Source organism: Gigantopelta aegis, chromosome 4 (genome assembly GCF_016097555.1).
Source record: "Gigantopelta aegis isolate Gae_Host chromosome 4, Gae_host_genome, whole genome shotgun sequence".
NCBI lineage: Eukaryota > Metazoa > Mollusca > Gastropoda > Neomphalida > Peltospiridae > Gigantopelta > Gigantopelta aegis.
The window spans coordinates 66,437,978-66,453,186 of record NC_054702.1 but is presented as its reverse complement, the minus strand read 5'-3'; the positions used below and the strand labels follow the sequence as shown (position 1 = coordinate 66,453,186).

The following is a 15,209-nucleotide window of genomic DNA, read 5'->3' as shown; positions in this document are numbered from 1 at the left end:
AAGTCCTGTCCCCCCTGATGTTACAAAATGGAACAATAAATTAACATTTCAAATTTTGTATATACAGTTTGTGAGTCTGCAAAACATGTAACATATAATCTCTACTTTACAGTTAATTATTCGAATTTCTGAGGTACACGTACGTACCTTTTCTTTTGCGCGTAAAATGCATTTTGAGCTATTACAAACACTAGATATAATTAAAAACTCAAAAGTTAAGTAAGAAGGTGTAAATAATATATCTTTAAATTGTCAGAAATCTGTAATAGCCAATTAGGAGTAACGTATCCAAAGGTGTATCTTTGTACAATATGAAGTCCAAGGAACGTTTAAACAATACTGAGATATGATGAAAAAAAATCTAAAGATCAACAGTCCTCCACTACGTAGGGAAACAAATTAATTATGTAAAATATTATATATACTGTCATAATTAAAATCCATGAACGCTAAATTATTAATAACTATAGTGTCATTGGAGTGCATTTTATATTTCATTGGTTGTAGTGTTTTGTACCAGGCGATATCGCCAATGTCATTGAAAGTCGGCGTTACTAGCAATTAATCAAGTTGTAGGCTTATTTTATAATCTTAAAAAAATGTGTATTGTTATCCTTTGAATGACTTTTGAATAGAGGTATTCATTTGCAAGTGTTCGACGCCAGGAACTAAAAAGAAAGTTGTTAATATTATCAAGCATAGATAGCTCACAGGGTATTTCCGTAACAGAATATTATTATTTTAAATGCAATTATTTTTGTTTTGTTTGTCTTCTTTTTATTATCATTATCTTTTTTCTTTCTTTCGTATTTATTTATTTACATTTGTTTATTTTTATTTATTTATTCAATTATTTATTTAGCTACATACCTTATTATATATTTACATATCATATATTTGTACTACAATAACTGTACCACCGACTTTTTAATTAGGTTACCCCTGTAAATTGTATACATAAACCAGCGTTGTTTTTTGGGTTTTTCAGATGGCTGATAAAAAATTAAAATAACTTAATTTACGCAATGCTGGCATGGGAACTGCAATGGACGCGTTACAATAAACGCTATAGTATTTTCTATTCCTTTGGTACTTTCTACCGACAACCTTTCCAGGCATGCAGTACTTTTCATTCGATTTTTCCTTTCACCATAAAGAAATGCTACAGACCGCTTCAATACGAAGTTTCACTCTCGCCAACTCAGGTAGCCCGAGGCGAGAGAGAGAAAAAATATATGACACAAAATAAATGAAACCATGAACAGGTGCGAATCGATGTTATATTTTCGCACACAACTGACAGACCAGTTTTCAATGAACGCGTTCGGGTGATCTTGAATGAATGATGGGGGTGAAAAAAAGAAATTGCTGTGAATAAGGCCGCGACTTGTGTTCACTTCACAAGGTAGACCTTGAATAATTGGACATGTATATATATACACACACAATGTATATCTAATATACATATATAAAAGGCTGCTATCCACTACAATGAATGCATGTATGGTAGTACTAGTATCGCATTTATTTGCAAATCATTGGCGGCAGTGTCATCTGTTTCAGATATATATATAGAAGCGTAATGGACCACCAATATTTATTTCCCCTGATAATGACATGATGTTTTTGACTGACAGCTCGATGAAATGTACAGCCGTGATGGACGCGATTGACAAGCGGACGTGATGGCTAAGTGACGTGGATAAAAGGTACCCGAGACCTTTTTTTTTCTTTTTTCTTCTTTTTTTTTACAGCAGATCGGTAACTCTCCGATTCGACTGAATGGGCAGTACCTCTTGAAATGGGGCGGATTTTGTTCCCCGTTCTATTTTTTCAAAGCAGAAATCCTGACGTTTTTACAAGCTCTTGTTTGGAGTGGTCTGTTTGATTAGACAAGTGATCGACAGGACGTAAAAAGCGCGGGGACAAAAAGTTCAAACAAATCGATTAGCGGAGGGGCGTGTCTAAGATCCGCGCGAGGCAAATAGGGCACGATAAGAGCGGCGATTTGCATACGGAGGCACCACCTCCGAGCTGAAGTATATTTACTTGGGGTAAGGCGAGATTTGCTATAATTTTACCACTGCTCGCAGTGAAGTGTCGGAGTCGCGAACGAGTCGCCATATCTTTGTGTTTGTACCAGGGACTGTAGCCGTCACTGTCATCGAGTGCGGTCGTTTGTTGTTGTTATTAATCCATTTTTTTTCTTCTTCTTCTGGTTTTGTCGACCATCACCAATCACCATCATATCTCAGTCACGCTGGATAGCTACGAAACGAAGCTGGAGTCGCCGTACCCCACCAGCATGCTGGCGGGTAAGTCGCCCTACGACACCGCCAGCACCGGCAACTACAGCCACATGACGACGATGCCGAGTATCAGCAGCATGGGATCCATGCCCATGGCCAACTACTCCCCCCAGGGGATGGCGGGCATGACGGGGATGGGGTCCCTGCCGCCCAGCATGAGCTCCATGGGGATGACGGCCATGGGGATGCACGGCTCCATGGGCACGATGAACAACATGAACACTCTCAACAGCATGGGCTCCATGAGCTCCATGAACAACATGGGCAACGTGCCGATGAACGGGATGTCCGGTATGGGTACCATGTCCCAGATGAACGGCATGGCCGGACGGCAGATGGACCCCAACATCATGTCGATGGACCGCGCCAACGCCCTGAACCGCGCCAGGGACAAGACCTACCGCCGGAGCTACACCCACGCCAAGCCCCCCTACTCGTACATCTCGCTCATCACCATGGCCATCCAGCAGTCGCCCAGCAAAATGTGCACCCTCAGTGAAATATACCAGTTCATAATGGATTTATTCCCGTTCTACAGACAGAACCAGCAGCGCTGGCAGAACTCGATCCGGCACAGCCTCTCCTTCAATGACTGTTTCGTCAAAGTCCCGCGCACGCCCGACAGGCCGGGCAAAGGGAGTTACTGGACTCTACACCCGGACTCGGGTAACATGTTCGAAAACGGGTGCTACTTGAGGAGACAGAAACGGTTTAAGTGTCCCAAGAAGGAGTCGATGCGTGTCGTGGCAAGGTCGTCGTCGGTGCCGCCGAACGGACAGCCGAACGGACAGAACGCGTCCGACTCCACGCCAACGTCCACGGGCGACGGATCGGGGATATCGGCCCCCAACACGCCGCCCCACTCCGTGGAGCCCCCACCTCAGGTGCCAACGAAGACCGAACTCAACCAAACCACACCTCCAGATCTGAACCATTCCCATCAACAACACCAACACAACACGCCAACGCCGCAGCAGCAGCAACAGCAACAGCATCAGCAACAACAACAACAACAGCATCAGCATCAGCAGCAACAACAGCAGCAGGCCCTGACGACGTGCACGGCCGCGGAACTGACAAATGTTCGACAGCTACAACAACACCCTGGATTGCATGATATGAACCCACAGGGACTACATCTCGGGCCAGGTCAGTTGCCCTCTCACCATTCCTTTAATCATCCTTTTTCCATCAACAACTTAATGTCGGAGAGCAAACTGGACATGAAAATGTACGAAACCATGCAAAACTACGGAGCTTACGGACAGATGTCGCCGTTGGCAATGCCTAAAGAATCGTCACCGCCGATGCAGGCGAACGATGGCAATTACTACAAATATGTGCCACACTCCACGGCAAGTTTGTGAAAACTATTTTTATTCTGCATACGCACAGTTTTAAAAATTATATATTATATATAAATATATTGTGGAAAAAAAGGTGTGAGATACGTGTTCCATTGGCTTTTAAAAAAATTAATTTAAAAGACAAAAAACTAAACAAATATATAGCTAAAACCAAAGATTTTTATATCTTCAAGGCCAAAAGCTGTCTCTACCTAAAACAAATTTTAATTGTGGTGTGTTACGTGAAATATGAAAAAAAATGTGCGCGTGTTGTGCACGTGAAAAACAAAAAATAATATTGTGTTCAGGATTGTAGTTGCATGCAGTCTAGCTTTCTAAGCGCTACGGGTGCTTTGTTTTTATTACTGAATACTGGACATTTTGTTTCGTTTACTCAAAGACGTGAAAATCTGGACTAAACAGAATTTCCATATAGATGAACAATATTCACGTCGTCGAGGTAATTTAGTTCTTTTTGTTTTTGTTTTGCTCGTTTTATGTTTTGTACAAATAGTCAAATATTTTCTTTTAACTTATTTTTACCTCGTCCGAATTTATTGCTATAAACGGACAATTGTATTTGCGTATACGGACTTTGCTCCGGTTCACATTGACAATCAATTCAATATATTTCTTCCAATTAAATATTGCATTTTTGTTTCGGGTTTTTTTTTCTTTTCTTTTTTTTTTTTTATTAAAATATTTTCAGGTTGTTGGGGGGGTTTTTTTTTTGGGGGGGGGGGTATTTTCATTTGGTTTTTTTTTTTTGTTTTTTTTATTTATTATTATTTTATTTAATTTTGTTATATTATTATTTTCAAATTTTTATTTATTTGTGTTTGTTTGTTTGTTTATTTTTTAAAATATTTTTACTTTTTTTTTCTCGGCGCAGTAACGTTGTGTTGAGATTAAGAAAAAAGTCATCTCCGTAGATCATATCATGCTGTTGTACATTCCTCATTTGTTGTCTCACAGATTCCAAACCAAGGTTCTGTTTTACACGAAAATATTAAATTTATTAACAAGAAACATCGGATTTCCGTTATTTGTAATCTTTATATTTTGTTTGTTATTATCCTACTCGTAATGGTTGGTTATCTGCTAAGAAAAGTATTATATATTGTTTGAAATGTTCCGTCATTTAGTTTTCCGTTCGTTCATTGCTTTGCTCCGTTGTTTTGTTTTCTTCTTTATTTCTTTTCTAGTTGTATCTCTATTTAAATATAAAACGCGTCGCTTTGATGTTTAGTATCTGTTTCTTTTATTTCAATCATGGTAAAAAAAATAATATAGTAAACATTAACAATACTATTTTCCTCACCACTGGACATCCAAAATATTGCTTTTTAAATCTGCGCCTCAAGTTTCATATATTGAAGTTTCAACAGCCATAACAGTATGCTTAGCTATTATTTTGTGATAGGCGGTGAGTGGGTGTGTCAAAATTGCGTTTTACATTTCACCAATTAATTTTAATTACTACCTCTACATATTTTATATAGTATTTTAATATACAGATGTAAAAAGAAATATAATATTATTTTAGAATATTTCAAACTTATTTCAATTTATATAATTAATATTTTAGACGCCTAAAAAATTTACATTTCAATAACGCACGGGGCAAAGCAAAAAATTAAGGAAAACTAGTCGGGATGTTTTGATCACCAGGTTGGTTATTATGATGTGACCTGCGGGTAGTCGGGTACATGCTATCTTTAAAACCGGGTTGCCCGGCATGGAAGGGCTGCAGTCCACATAGCCCAGATAGCACTGATAAACCTTGATTAATGCTAACGTCTGACACTGAAACAAACGGCTTTTAATCAACTTGAAACCTGTCCTACATCCTGCATGTGTTGTTCCCTATTCCTTTAGAAATTCTATTCCTCGTTGCAAGCATTTGGCAACTTCATCTGTTGGCTTGTTTTTATAATTTGGTTTCTTAGTTATTTGAATTTGCTTATAAGTATTATACTTTTTCAGTTTAATTTGCTTTCTTTTTATTTATTTGGAATTATTTGTGTTTTGTTTTGCTTAACCTGTGTTCTGGTTGTAGAGCTAAATATTATTTTTAAAATTTCTACTTAATTGTTATTTTCATTTAAACCAAAAATCTTTCAGCGATTCAAAGATTTATTTTTCAAACGCGACTAAAATTTCCAAGAGCTTGAAAGGAATTGTTTTTTGGAGAAAGGATGGTTAAAAATGGTGAACTTTGTTATTATTTATTTTTCTTAAATTTCAATTTCTTGGTCATTAACAAAATGTTGAAAGGTGTCTTCAGCTATAAACTTCATGACCACTAAGCAGTCTTCAGAAATTATGCCACGATTTGCATCAAAGGGATTATTGTTGTTTCGGCGTTTAGCACCATACAAACGCGGTGTCTTTAAAATGTGGATTTTTCTCTGTGTCGTTATCGGCTGTACCAACACACTGCTTTATAAAGTGTCTGCTGCTCTTAGCACCCGTAGTCTTCGGGTGTCACGGAAATCATTAGTGCTAAATGTACTACTGAATAATGTTGATTTTGTACCAACAATAGGTGTAATCTTTGTGTATTATTGTCCCTTAGTTAGAAACGCGAGTTGGTTTTCACGCATTTCGTTCTAAACACAAAATTACACTGCTATTATTATTATTATTTGTGGTGGTTTTTCAACAGGAATTTTAAGTGAAAACTTTGCAGGTGTTTTTGGTCCTATACGCTTACCGGTTAGGTGGTTTTTAAAGTACCCTTTCTGGCAAGATTTTTGAAAACGTGTATAACGATCCGTGTCAACATTGGGCATGTAGCCAACCCATGAGAAAGGTTAATGCGTATATCATATAGTAAATGTACATTCAGGAGAGGAATGAAAAGCAAGGAAATAGTCAGCAAAACGTCAACGCTCTCTCAAAAAGCCGTTGTCGCTGTTGATATGACTATTTTTGGATAGTTCCATAACTAATGTATCGCGAAAGGTTAAACTCCAAGATAAGAATGTTTCTTAATGATTAATTAAGGAATTGAATTACTGATTAATTGATGTAATGACTGTTAAGTTTCGTCATTCATAATTCACTAAAGTGTATTATTATTTATTTACTGGCGCAAATTGGAATAATTTGTCTTTCTTTCTTTTTTGAAAGAAAAACTCCTTATTAGAATTTGTTTTATTTAAAGGGTTTCTTTCAACTTTTAATTTAAGCTGTAAACGGCCTTTAATAAAACTTAAAAAAACAATATGTGATTTTATTTTTAAATTACAATTTTATTATCTGTCACAGTACTAAATATAGTATTAGTATTATTATCTGTTCTTCATAACCACAGTAGCAATTTTAATTCTATACAATATACACGCACATACAAAAACAAAATTATATATTTATTCTAAATATTAAAAAAAATATATATTAATAAACCCAGAAGTATCCTTTGGTAAATAGTTTGGTTTTATAAATTAAGCACAATTCCTACATGTCTTGTGCAATGAAATAAAGATGGTAACATTTATGTTTCTTTATTTAACTTAATGGTAAAAAGATAGGTGCAACTTTTATAAATGTTTTTAATAGTATTTACTTATTTATTATTTATAAAGTACATTTCGAAATTTAAATTCTGTGTACTAGTTATTAAATTTAATGAAATGAAAGGGTATTTTTTTTATTCTTTCGGTAGAAGACAAATATATATTTTTAGACTAGAATGAAATATAGCTTTTTGATACTGCTGTATAATACACTACTTTTATTAACCCTTTTTAACATTAATATTTTTCTATCTATCTATTTATCTATCTATCCCCCCCCCCTCGCTCTCTCTCTCTCTCTCTCTCTCTCTCTCTCTCTCTCTCTCTCTCTCTCTCTCTCTCTCTCTCTCTCTCTCTCTCTCTCTCTCTCTCTCTCTCTCTCTCTCTCTCTGTATATATATATATACATGGTTATATATATGGTTCTCATAAATACACACATCTACCAGAAATACATAAATATTATTTGAATTCTTGTTTTTCAAACAAACTGTTTCTTTTTCTATATTATCTTTAAAACCGAACAGTGTTTTTTTCATGTTTCCCATTCGTTATAAAATGCATCGTAATTATAGTTTTAAAAACATTACCTTTCTATGTTAAATTCTGTTGCAGTTCGAAATTACATATACAAGCAAAATATATCAAGCTATTTATTTAAATTTAATGGTATTAGTTAATATGCCCTACGTAAAGATTATCTAAAACCATTATCAAAAATATTTTTTCTATTTATGCTACCAGCTCGATTAAGGAAACTGATATTCAATATCAAGTTATTATTTTCAAAGTGTATTGTTTTTATTTGTATTAAATTAACGCAAAAAAAATCAATTAAATTTTAAAATATTTAGTGACATTAAAATCAGTTTATATTTACGAGTCATTATTTTCATAAAAATTTATTGTGACTTTTCCCCTCCATATTTTTGTTTATATTAAAAATTGCGACTACCTATTTTATTTATTTACTCTGTGACTTTTTCCCTTCCATATTTTTGTTTGTATTAAAATTTACGACCACCTATTTTACTTGGTGTCACTAGAAGACCACTTTGACAGGTGTGTGGGACTATCATTGTTAACTATACAACTCAAACCATGGTGTAATATAGGATTAGGATCAACGAGTTCTACCCGCTAAACTTTTCACACAGATTGCAAGTGACAAAAAAATAAAGGACGGAAGAAAACTTTTTCATCTACGCAGCATGAAATTTCATGTTTTCTTTTGTGCGGAGTAAATTGATGTTTTGAATAGTTTCAATAATCTGAACCCCCGACGGTGCGAAGGTCTGGTTAGAGTGCTATATGGGCACGCGAAAGCAATCGGTTTGTAACGCCTTTTCACGCTCAACACAGCGCGCGCATTCCAGGCGCGTAATAACACAAATTATTGTTATTTGGCGCTCCGCAACACCCAGACGATGCGATCTTAAGGGGACGTTTAGGCTCGTCCATGCAGAAAAATGAGTAGTTTGATTGACTCGTTGAACCATCACCGGGATCTGTTTGGGACACAATCAGAGTCGTTCATTAGCATCCTAAATGTCTAATGACAGCTTCAACACTCCGCGGTAATGTCGGCTAAAACGATCTTGAATTAAGCTACAAAAGACGATTTTGTTAATAGGGGTCTCCAACATATTATTTTATTGGACCAATGAGCGGGTTAATTTTCTTCCAGACTGCACGGCCGTTACGTCCATAACATCTTTTATTTTCAAAAAAGAAAAAAAAAAAAAAAAAAGAGAACAGAAAGAAACATAATCATTGGAGCCCTAGATTTAATAGAGAAAATGTGGAACAATTTATTCATCGCTTAATTCTGTTGTTAAATTTAACGAAAATAAATTAAAGATTATTATAAGGCGTTCTCTTTATTTAAAACACAGATCTAAACGATGGAGGTTTTATTTTTATTTTTTTTATTTTTTTTGAAAAGATAAAAAAGGAAGGTTTTCTAAGGTTTTTACTCCGTTTCATCTTTATAAATAATATGTTTTTGCCTGAACTGAATTTCCTCGGCATTACGGAAATGAACCCAGTATCGAGCCGTGTCAGGCCCGGGGCTATCAGCGGGGACCAGTGTTCTTGCTGCGCCCCCGAGCGGCCCTATTATAGTGGAAGCAAAGATGCCAAGATGCGACATTTATCGCGTGAATACCAACAACACCACGAGATGCAGTTTCCAATCAATCGCCTGCGATCGGCATCTAATAGTTACATTGAAAATTTTCAAAGTGCTGAGCTGCCGACCACACTTCTAATCCACTTTGAGTTTCTCTCTTTATGCGGCAAGATTGCATGTGCTAAAATAATGGTAGCTAGCATGCAGAACGAAGAGCAGAACTCGATCAAAGATGAGCGAAATTTGAACAAATTAGCTTCGTGGAGTGTTTCAATATTTTCGAGTGGCAAGCAGAAGTGTGGTGCTCCCATAGGAACGGGTGGAAAGTACCTCGGGATACGCGCAAACTCGTAATTAATAGGAGTAGCGTGGGGGGTTTTTCTTCCCAATTTTATTTTCTAAAATTAAATTTATCAATAAGTTGATTTGTTTTCGTTATCAAGATAATCATCACCATATTATTTTTAAAGAAGGCTGTTAATTTATTTGTTTCTTAATTTGAAAACAAAAGTAAACGCATATCTGTGAACAGAATCGGTTTAAATAATTTACACTGTGGTGAGTAGAGAGGGTGGGTTTAGTTAGGGAGGAAAGAACGCTAATGAAATGAAAAAGCTTGAGGCGGAAATTAATTTTCAATCCACATTTTGAAAAATGTTGTTATCAGTTTAAGAACTAAGAAGGCAGAGTGTTCTTGACTTATTTCACCGTTACCATTATAACTTTAAATTAAAGAAATTATCAACATTTTTATGATTATAAAACCCCACATTAATAGTCTCTAAATTTGCAAAACAATTATTTATGTTTAGAATTTAACTTTCTTCATTTTGATATTTGTACTTCAGTTTATTTTCAACAGATTTTTAAATGTTATTTTCTAGGTTTTTAGTATAAAATAAATCATATTTGTCGCATTGTTAAATCTGTTATGCAAACCTTTTAAAAAAAAAAAAAATATTATCCTTTTGGCAGTAACTTTAAAAAAAAAAAATTATATTTGCAATAAGAACTAAATATTTGATCCGCTTGTGATAAAAGATGCGTTAACATTATTTTATTCTTATTATATATGTTGATTAATTATTTTAAATAGAGAAATGTATCTAATGTATTAATCAAAGTATGCAGTTGAAATGAAATAATGTCAGCTACTTTGGGCAAATCATACTGACTTTTATCAGTGTAGACAGCTGACAATAAACTGGTCGTTTGTTTTGTCTATTCAAAAATATTTTCAGTATTTCATAGGTAAAAAATATTTTCTGATATTCTCATTTTTTGTGTTAGTTTTCAAGATATTATAAATATTATTATCTACTACAATGGTTTGAATTTACAACGCATTTTAAATGTACGTCTTTTATACAGTAAACTTTTTAAACGTCATTTTAAAAAATCGAAATGAACTAATATACGGAAACAACACGAGTAATGTTAGTTGTGTGTAGTAATAATAATAAATCGTCTTACTATATTCTTTTTATTTACATTTTAAAATAATAATTTTAAAAATAATAGTAATCTGTGTTGATGGATAAATGAATTAATGAATGAATGAATCACTGAATGGATGGATGGACGGACGGACGGATGGATGGATGGCTTTCGGGCGGAAAGGATGGATGGACGGACGGATGGATGGATGGCTTTCGGGCGGAAAGGATGGATGGGTGGAAGGATGGATGGATGGTTTTCGGGCGGAAAGGATGGATGGACGGACGGATGGATGGATGGCTTTCGGGCGGAAAGGATGGATGGGTGGAAGGATAGATGGGTGGAAGGATGGATGGATGGTTTTCGGGCGGAAAGGATGGATGGGTGGAAGGATGGATGGATTGATGGAAGAATGGATGGATGGATGGATGGTTGGCATGAAAGATAGGTGGATGAATGGATGGATTGATGAATGGATCGGTTAATGGATGGATGGATGGATGGATGGATGGATGGATTGACGGATTACAAACTGTGTTCTGTATATATATGCGAAGTTTTAAGTACATGTACTAAGATAATTGCGGTAAGCCAGAGACGATCCCGTGTTTCCTGTTATCGCCGTGTTGAGATATCGTACTAGTTGTATTGTACACACCTGTAGGAAGCTGGCGGATGACGAGGCCTGTTGGATGGGCGTGGTTAGTACACAGAACCTTGTTTACAAGCAGTATCTGTAGGTCACGAGGTCACGCGTTGTGTTACTATCACTAATTATGTAACATCGTGATATGTCCATAATTCACACATTATATTTATAATTATGATTCTAAAACTAATACATAGCTCAGTAATAAACTAATATCGGTTATTTTATTTCTTAAAATAAATGCTTGAAGTCTTTAATTATGTTCTGTTTTTTGGAACTACTGAACATATTGATGTAAAAATACTTTTAATAATTTCATTCTGTTTATAAATATTATATAAAGACCTATAGAATTGTTTTCTTTGACTACACGTTTTCATTTTAGAGTAAACTAAAAAAGTAGATGGAAAGCATTTGTGTTTTGCATGATAATTCTGTATCTTTTGTTACGTCATGTAATCATAATTTATTACGTTGTCTGCCTGACCCCCTCTTTCTCTCTCTCTCTCTCTCTCTCTCTCTCTCTCTCTCTCTCTCTCTCTCTCTCTCTCTCTCTCTCTCTCTCTCTCTCTCTCTCTCTCTCTCTCTCTCTCTCTCTCTCTCTCATTCATTTACTCACAAACACGCACGCGCGCGCGCACACACACACACACACACATACACACATAATACACATACACACATACACACACATAAATACACACACACACACACTTATATATATATATATATATATATATATATATATAAAATACACACACATAAATACACACATACACACACACACACACACGCGATGCTATTGAACATATAAATGGAACCAAACAAAAAATATATTTGGTGTATATATTTGTTATTATTATTATTATTATTAAAAACGTATTTATTAAATATCTGAGAAAACCCCCATAAATACAACAATAACAGCAAGCAAACAAACAAAATAAAACCACCCAAATATTAGTCATACCTTTTCCCGTTTATTTAATTCTGTCGTGTATATATGTCTGACGATTCTAGCGTATTGGGGTCTTATTTATATTTATACGATATTCTGATATGAAAACATAATTCATCTACGGAGATTTACAATCTAAGTAAGGAAAAATCTGACGGTGAAGCGGATATTGATAAGGGTCCCACCAGTCGACTGCCCTTAAAATCAGTGTTGAGAAATCATGACTGAAGATCAAATACTAAATATTATGTCACATATAGGTATTAAAATTTATATTTCTTTGTTTTATAGGACAATACATTGAAAATGTGCATATACAATTAATAGTTAGCATCGCCTTGTTATTCGTTTATTAATATGACGATTTTTTCTTTCTATTTATTAGTATGTTATTAGCTTTTTCAAATACAAATTTAATCTTTTAAACAAAATAGTGAATACAGTAACTACTAAATACATTTTGAACTAGAACTTTAATTTATGAATATTTCAAACACGTAGTAATTTCTCACCGTGGCTAATTTGTTATACCACGATGTTTTGTTAAATATTTAAAATTTTCAAATTTAAATATTAATTTTCATATATTTATGTTTTTAAAGTACTAATATTCATTACATATTTTTTTTACAAATAATACAGATAAATAATAATAACATACAAAAGAATTAAAACAAAAACGTGCTAACTTCCATTCAATGGAATTAACACAAAAAACTAATATCAATTTATTTCAAAGTGGACTGGACAAAACAAATATTTGCGTCGTGTAATGATCGTGAAAAGCAGTGTGAACGTTAACGACACCGCGGACATGTTTCTGGGAGTTGTTATCACCAGTTATTCATGGTGTGCGTGGCCCTGCACCAGAATTGAGTTCGAGCCCCATGCTTTAGTCTGTTTGACCGTGGATCTTGCCGAGCTTTGGACGAGAAACGAACGAGGGCTTGATGTCAGGGTTGGAGATAGCGAGACAGAAAATGAGTTCCGACATGAGGCCAATGGGTTCAAACATTTCTTTCACGTATTTTTTTTTCTTTTCTTTTTTCTTCTTCTTCTTCGCCTTCTCTCACCTTAGTCAGTGGTCGAGGTTTAATTTTAGGAACATGACTCGCCGGATGTGGCGGAGACGTCTCCCGTGACGTATATCCTGTCACGTGATTTTACTTTGGTGGGGAGCAAAAAATATATTGGTTTGTACATGTCTAGGAAATGTTTGTTTAATTGTAAGACGGAAAGAACTGGTAAAAAACTGAATACAAAAAATAAACAACGGATAAAGTTCCCTCAATTAAGCCAAATAAATTCTGGTACATAACGAAAAAGAAACAAAACAGTCTTATATCTTCTTGTTTTATAGTTTACAAATTTGAAATTGATGATCTTGGTAACAAGGTCTTGAGAAAATGTAAATATTATTAGACAATATTTTTTTTCGCATTATATGTTTAATTAAAGATGACAGTCAACACTAAAACTTTAAACAGAGCTGTAAATAAGGGACTAGTTCTGTATTAAAGGTTTCCAATGATCATCTTTAACATGGTTTTGTTCTTTGGTTTGACCGTCTAACTTTAATAAAAACATAAATCGGTAATAGTTGGTAGATATTCAGTTAATTTATTTGGTTCATTAGCGTATGGTATGGCACCAAAATGGTCTTGAAAACTTTGATGGTGCCTGATTTCCACAAACAAGTTTTACAGAACATCAAATAACATAAAGGTTATAGAAACCAGACCCCGCATGTTACTCTAACTCACACTCTGGTTCCCCCATCGTATATTTAGCTAAGTATAATTATAGTAGCCATCAATTAACCCACCTCAAGCAATAACAACTCCTCCCATCTTCCAAATAACAAGTATCATTTTCAAATTATTAGTCATACGATTTTCTAAAAATTCGATGTGACTTAATTGTTGTATATATATTTTGTAACAAACATGGTAAAACCAAACCTTATGTTACCAATACCAAAAGCAAACAGTTGAAATTAACTAAATGTTGTAGTCACCGATATTGTTATAATATATTGTAATTAGGAGAGGGCCCCGTATGTTGGATAAATTGTGCTCAATCCTTTTTGTATTTATATATACTATAATATGCAATAAAACATGTTTATGTAATCTATGTATACCAAAACAAAATTAAGCAAAACATTTATAAATAAATTCTGCTAAAAGATAAATCAGATGGGTTTTTTAACAGTGAAACACTGATGTATCAAGACCAACTTCACAGTTTAAAAATCTTTATACTAGAAACTCCGAATATTTGAGCCTCAAAATATTTTTGTTACTAAAAACAGTAAATTGAAACACTTAGAACGCTCGCGCGTGTTTTAGCATTAAACTGTTTTGAGCTACTACATATTTGAAGATGATCACAAACACATAGTCTGTGTAAGAAATAGTCTGTGTAAGAAATAGTCTGTGCAAGAAATAGTCTGTGTAAGAAAGTGTTAGCTACATGATGCCCAAGTGTTATTAGAACGATACTATTTTACAATGGTACAAATTGAAACCTATGCTTGTAAAAATGTCATTCAGGTGTAACTAGGTGTGAAATAACAAGGATGAACAAGGTTAAACAGGTGCATCTGACGTCACGAAGAAACTGACTCGTCAAATATGTAAGAGAAAAAAATAGATGTTCATAGCGCCGCTTCAAAGAAAACAGTCGTATGTATAGATACCCCGATGAGTCTATCTTCAATAAACATTTCAAAATTACACACTATAGCGATACCAAAGAGGAATGTAAAGTTATATGTTCTTCCCTGGACTAATACTAGTAGCTGCCCAATATAAGCAAAGCTTGACATTATGTTGAAGCTAGCGGAAGAGCTTACC

At 34.7% G+C, this 15,209-nt stretch overlaps 1 protein-coding gene across 2 annotated transcripts in view; it reads left to right on the top strand.

Annotated features, from left to right (window-relative positions):
* Positions 1–2,008: 2,008 nt before the first annotated feature.
* LOC121370961 (hepatocyte nuclear factor 3-beta-like) overlaps positions 2,009–15,209 on the top strand; it is a 56,510-nt gene continuing 43,309 nt past the window's right edge. Inside the window, exon 1 of one of the 2 annotated variants that reach the window (XR_005957755.1) lies at positions 2,009–4,115. Coding sequence is in view for 1 of the 2 variants with exons in the window: in XM_041496520.1 (XP_041352454.1) it covers positions 2,306–3,458 (1,153 nt within the window). In the remaining variant the exon portion in view is untranslated. The remainder of the gene's footprint in view (positions 4,116–15,209) is intronic. The other variant, XM_041496520.1, reaches the window with a different exon arrangement.